This window comes from Elephantulus edwardii, unplaced genomic scaffold (genome assembly GCF_000299155.1).
Source record: "Elephantulus edwardii isolate Elephantulus edwardi_28Jun2011 unplaced genomic scaffold, EleEdw1.0 scaffold00075, whole genome shotgun sequence".
In the NCBI taxonomy this organism is placed as follows: Eukaryota; Metazoa; Chordata; class Mammalia; order Macroscelidea; family Macroscelididae; genus Elephantulus; species Elephantulus edwardii.
In genome coordinates this window covers 713,597-720,224 of record NW_006399825.1, presented here as the reverse complement: position 1 = coordinate 720,224, position 6,628 = coordinate 713,597, and the positions used below count along the sequence as shown (strand labels likewise).

At 36.8% G+C, this 6,628-nt stretch overlaps 1 protein-coding gene across 2 annotated transcripts in view; it reads left to right on the top strand.

Moving 5' to 3' along the window:
• Positions 1-6,628, top strand: part of SLCO1C1 (solute carrier organic anion transporter family, member 1C1) — a 116,669-nt gene that overhangs the window by 102,599 nt on the left and 7,442 nt on the right. For both annotated transcript variants that reach the window (XM_006889063.1, XM_006889064.1), the window contains one exon: positions 3,094-3,158. In XM_006889063.1, the coding sequence (XP_006889125.1) occupies positions 3,094-3,158 (65 nt within the window). The remainder of the gene's footprint in view (positions 1-3,093; positions 3,159-6,628) is intronic.

Here is a 6,628-nt window from a genome sequence, read left to right as displayed (position 1 = left end):
TAGATTATGTTTTCCTTTCTGGCCCGAGGGCCGCAGTGCGCAGCTTCCCGTCTTCCCTTCCGCCCAGGAGCACTTCTCCAGCCAATTTTTCCTGGGTACCTGAAAGATGCCTCTTTGCTATTATCCAAGGTGACTTTCTCCAGTGCGCAGCTTCTTGGTACACAGAAAAACGGCGGTGGTTCTGTAGGGGTTATAAATATAGTATGCCAACTAGACCAAAACCCATTACCATGGAGTATGTTCTAATGCATAAGGATCCCCCATCAGGTTTCTGAAGTCAATTTTCGCTTGAAAGGCTGCCTATCTTACTCCTGTGAAAAAACTGGTGGGTTCAACCTTCTGACTCTCCAGTTTATCAACTTGATACATTACACCCCATAGCACCAGTGTTCCTTAAATAAATGCATATAAATTAAAATTTTGAAATACTAATTTTATAGCCGGAATTCCCTAAAATATGTTTTTCTGGCTAAATTATCTTTTCAAACATTAGTATTTCACAACTAATCATAATACCCTGAATGATTGAATAATATAAAAAAATTAAAAAAGGTAAAATATTATTGGAAACCAACCTTTTATGAGATAGATTGGGTGATTTATAAATCAGTTACCATGTACAAGGATTAATGAGATTAATAAAAATATTATATTCATTTATAGTTTCCATATTATGTACCACAGAAAATGGTTAGTAAAGATAAACCGACTAGGACATCTAATTTCTGTAAATGTTTTATTATAAAAAAAAAGCTTAGGGAAAACCTGAGATGTTTGCGTTTGCAAATAGAAGCATGAGTTTCGAAGGAGGAGACAGCACTTCTCTGAGGTTCCTAGACCAATGTTATTCATTGTAGGTCGTCGTTTGTTTCTTTATTCTATACCTTCTTATACTTGACAGTAGTCACCTGAGCTGAGCAGAAAGTCTGAAGGACAACCACCTGACCAACCAACTTGAAGAGATCCATATTTATTCCAATTTCCAAAAACTGATCCTACAGAGTGTGAAAATTATTAAACAGTATCATTAATATCACATGCAAGCAAGATATTGCTGACGATTATAAAAAAAAAAAGACTGAAACAGCACATCAACAGAGAACTGCAGATGTTCAAGCTGCATTTAGAAGAGCCCATGGCAATGGGGACATTTTAGCGAATGTCAGATGGATTTTAACTGAAAGTAGAGAGTACCAGAGGAATGCCTGTTTGTGTTTTATCTATTTGTGTTTCATTGAAACAAAGAATCAAATACAACGGCATTTGACTGTGTGGATCACAACAAGTTGTGGCTAACCTTGAGAAGAATAGGAGTCTCAGAGCAGTTGATTGTGCTTATGTGAAACCTTACTTGGACAGGGAGGCAGTCATCAGAACAGAGCAAGGAAACACTGCATGGTTCAAAATCAAGAAAGATTTATGCCAGGGATGCCAGCTATTTTCATACCTTTTCAATCTATATGTGGAACAGATCATCAATTAGACAGGATTTTAAGAGAAGGAATGTGATATCAGGATTGGAAGAAAACTCATCAATAAACTGCGATAGGCAGATGACACAACTTTGCTTGCTGAAACTGAGGAGGACCTGAAGTATTTGCTGCAGAAGGTCAAACACTGCATCCTTCAATATGGATTGAAGCTCAACATCAAGAAAACAAAGATTCTCATCACTGGGCCAATTGGCAACCTCATGATAGACAGAGAAGATATTGAATTTGTTAATAGCTTCAGCTTGCTTGATTCCTGGTACCAGCAGCCAGGAAAAACCAAAAGACAAATTGCGTTGGGAACATCTGCTGTCAGAGACCTCTCCAGAGTACTGAGAACCAATGTTTGTCAGCCTAGAGACTTAGGTGTGGCTGATCCAAGCCATGGTCTTCACAATTACTTGCTATGCATCAGGGAGCTGGACAGTGACTAGCGATGATAGCAGTAGAATTGATGCCTTTTAGTTGTGTGCTGGGGAAGAGTATTGAACATATCATGGACTGGTAAGAGTCCTAGAGAGGGTGAAACCAAGCTTCTCCTTGGAGGCAAGTATATTGGAGCTCCATCTCACATACTTTAGACATGTTGCCTTGGAGAAGAAAATCTTTCTTAGAAGAGTAGATAGTGCATAAAAGGGAGACCCCAGATGAGATGGATTGACTCAGTAGATAGAGCACAGGTCAGAGTTGTTGTACATAGGGTCGCTAGGAGTTGCAAGTGACAACATCCTTACCACCAGTCTCACAAATGTATATTCTCATGTAGTTTAATATCAGAACTTCCTTAGACTAAATGGGAAAAGCTAAAATTTTGCTACTTTTAAAGCACATATTAAATGCAAGACTTAAGTAATCTGTACCATAGTTAATGCTCTAATCATTCTGTATCATCATTATTATTAGTATTTTAATTCAAACCAATCAGGTAAAGTTATATGAACTATGATACACTGCAATCCCAAAGGCACACAGTTCAAATCCACCAGCTGCTCTGCAGGAAAAAAATGGAAAATCCCCTTCCATAAGATCTACTGCCTCTGAAAACCTGTTGGCGGTCACCTATGAGTCAGTTCCAACTCAATGGTACATACCCACAACAATAATTTAATCTTGTTCATATTATATCCAAAGTGCTTGCACGTAGTTCATTAATCAAGACCCTTCTAGTCAGCACAAAAACTTGGCATTCCACAATTATTTCCCTCAGTTGGGCTGTTTGCTTTTAGAGACTAAAACCTATAAAACCCAAGTATGTAATAGTAAGTCTTTATTATTGCCTCCAATTCTAGCAAGTCTTAAGATTTCTTTTTCCTGTGAATATTTATAATTTTCCTAATTACACTATGATTTTACAATACCAGACATTCAAATATGACATATAATGGTGAATTTTCTTGTAGAATGTTAACTATAGTAAACTCTTTGAAGCCTTAGTAGGATGGAGCCTGGATTTTACATAATTTGCATTCCCTATGCCTAACACAATTCTCCATAAATATTACTTAATTAGCAATATAATTTCATGTATATTAAAGATATTATCATTCCTATATTGTTTGAATTTTCTACATATTTTTCTATAACAATGTTTTTGTTGTTTTAGGTGCATTAAGCCACAACTAAAATCTTTTGCTCTTGGTATCTACACCTTAGCAATAAGAGTTCTTGGTAAGTTAATTTGACCTTAAAGTAGTCTTACTTGTATATTTGAACTTACACACATTTACAACTTACAGAAGTGTATTTAAAATACATTTCTAAATAACTTTACATAAGTAGTTACTAAGCTGTGCCTGATCCAGGCCATGGTCTTCACAACTACATGCTATGCATCAGAAAGCTGGACAATGACTAAGGAAAGAGGAGAATTGATGTCTTTGAGCTGTGGTGCTGTAGAAGAGTATTGAATATACTGTGAACTATTGAGAGAACAAACAGGTTTATTCTGGAGAGGATGAAACCAGGTTGCTCCTTGGAAGCAAGGATTCTGAAGCGCTGTCTGACATACTTTGGGCATATTGCAAGGAGGGACCAGTCCTTGGGAAGAGACATAATGCTTGGATGGGTGGAGGGACAGTGCAGGAGGGGAAGAGCCTAGATGAGATGAGTTGACTCAGTGAAGTGACTGGAATAAAGGGGGTAGGTGTATTGGAGACCTGAGGTTGGCTCAGGATAGAGCAGGGTTCAGAGCTGTTGTTGCTATGAGTCACAGGCGACTCAACGGCACATAACAATAGTTATGGAAGTGTTTGCTTTGTTTTATCTCTCATTTCTCTTTCTTATTTCTCCTTTGTTTCTTTTCTTCTTTTCCTTCCTTCCTTTTTCCTAATTTCCTAACTTCCTTCCTCCCTCCTCCCTTCCCTCCCTCCTTCCTTCCTTCCTTCCCTACTATCCTTTTCTTCTCCCCCTCCCTTTTACTTTATTTCACTCATTCCATCCTTTGTTCTAGCAATATGTGTTGAATGTTGATAAAATGTCTTTAGTATATCCAAGTGATAACATTAAATGTGATTGAAAAGTTTTAACTATAAACTTTTCCAGTATACAATAATTAAAAAGCACAGAGAAATAAAGTGAATGAGGCAAATAACTTTATGTCCTTAATAATTATATTCTAAAAGATAAAGTTAAATAGTTATGTATGCTTCTTTGCCATTTGTCAGGGAAAAACAAAACAAAACAAAAAACCCACCACCCTGCTTTGGAATAGAAACACATTTGTAGCTTTAAATATTTGAAATTCAACTGGATTTATGTAGATCTTGAGATAAACAACTATAAAATGAATGCAGATACAGGACAATCCAAATAACATCATGGAAGCAACAGAAAATGAAAGTTAATGCCATGTAACACAGAGATCATGTAGAAAAATGTCAAATTATTGGGCCTGAAGCATATTCTTGTCTAGTATTGGCCGTTATGTCTTCCTTTCTTTAGGAAAATTAGTATATCCTGTAGTGTGTAATTCACCTATTGGGATTCACAAAAATCATATTGAATATAGCTGTGGAAAGACTTTTTGCAGAAGCTCAATATCAGCAATCAAAACCAGGCTAGGTGCTGATGTTGGAAAAGGTCATTAATTGCTCATGTGCAAGGTCAAATTGAAGTTAAAGAAAATTAAAACTAACACACAAAAACCAAAATATAACTTTAAGTCTACCATACCAGAATTTTAAAAGCTCCATAATAAGATTGAGGCATTTAAACACTAGTGATGGAAGACTAAATAAGTTATGGAATGGCATCAAGAGAGGAGGAAGACCAAAATAGATGTCAGAAAACAGTCTGAAAATTGTACTAGAACATCAGGAAGTCAAAACAAAGGGGGTAAATGCCAAAATTTAAAAAAAATGGGCAGAAGATTTCAAAGAGCAGCATAAAGAGAGGAAAAAGTATTACAATGGAATTTTCAGAGGGCTGGAGTTGGAGAATAAAATGGGAAGAACTTGCTCATGATTTCTTAAATTGAAAGAATTGAAAAGCAAATCTGAGAGATGTTTTGGGAAAATTTTAAATGATTCAGAAATTTTAAAAAAAGATGGAAGGAATACACAGAATCACTGTACCAAGCTCTAGTGCCCTCGTGCCAAGAATCTGCACTGCATCCCAAGGGCATGTTGTTCAAATCCACCAGCAGCTCCATGACAGAAGGATGGTTAATCTCTTCCTGTAAATTGCCTCTGAAAACCTGCCAGAAGAAAGCTATGGGTTGGTTCTGACTCGACAGTAAACAATTGTTAACATCACATGCAAATAAAATATTGTTGAAGATCATCCAAATAGCTAGAAGTGTTCATTGACAAGAGAAAGGCCAAAAATTCAGACTGGGTTTGGAAGAGGACATGGTATCAGGGATATCATTGCTCTTGTCAGATGGCTATTGGCTGAAAGCAGAAAATATCTGAGAATGTCTATTTGTCTATTTGTTTTATTAACTACTCTGAAGCTGTGTGGATCATAACAAACCAAACTATGGCTAATATTAAGAAGAATGGGAGTACAAAAATGCTTCATTTCTAACTTCAAATCTATACCTAGACTAAGAAGCTGTTGTCTGAACAGAACAAGGGGAACATTCAAAATCAGGAAAGGTGTACAACAGGATTGTATCATTTCTTCATATCTATTAAATCTGTTTATCGAGCAAATAATTTGTGAACCTGAACTGTATAAAGAGTAATGACATCACAGCTGGAGGAAGACTCATCAGCAATCTCTGTGCAGATGGCACAGCCTTGTGGTGAAAGTGAATAGTACTTGGAACTCTTACTGCATAGATCAAAGATGACGATCTTCAATATGGTTTGCATCTCAACATCAAGAAGACAAAAATCCTCACCACTGGACTGATTTATCAGGATAGATGGAGAAAAGATTTAAATTGCCAACAATGTTATATTGTTTGGATCTACGATTTACATCCATGGTACCAGAAGTCAGAAGATCAGGAAAATACTGCGTTGGGGAAGTCTGCTTTCAGGGATCTCTCTAAATACTAAGGATCAATGTTGTCAGTTTGAATACCAAAGATGTGCCTGATTCATGCCACGATTTTTTCAACCACTTACTATGCATCTGAGAGTCGTCCAATGAATAAATATGACAGAAGAAGAATTGGTGCCTTTGAGTTGTAGCATTTGAGATGAGTACTGAATAACCTATGTTGTTGTTGATTGCCATTGAGTAGAGCACAACTCAGAGAGACCCTATGAACAACCCCACGAACCTTATGACTGCCTATAAAAAAAACATACAAACATTTTCAAATAGTTTACATTTATTACTAAAGAAAAACACATTTAATGTTTATTGTGGTTAGGGTGAAAATTTGTAGAGCAAATTAGTTTTGCACTCAACAATTTATACACATTTTATTTCTTGACATTGATTGATCCCAACAATTTAATAACATTGTCCATATTTACTCCCTGGGCTCCTCATTTCCATTCTCCTTGCTTGCCCCTTCCTGGCTTCTGAGTTTTTATGAATAATGCTTACTTGATTGCTTAATAGTAAGGAGTTGAGCTGCTAACCCAAAGGTTGTTGTTGTTGTGATGTGCCGTCGAGTCGCTTGCGACTCATAACGACCCTATGTACAACAGCCCTAAACTCTGCTCTGCCCTGTGCCAATC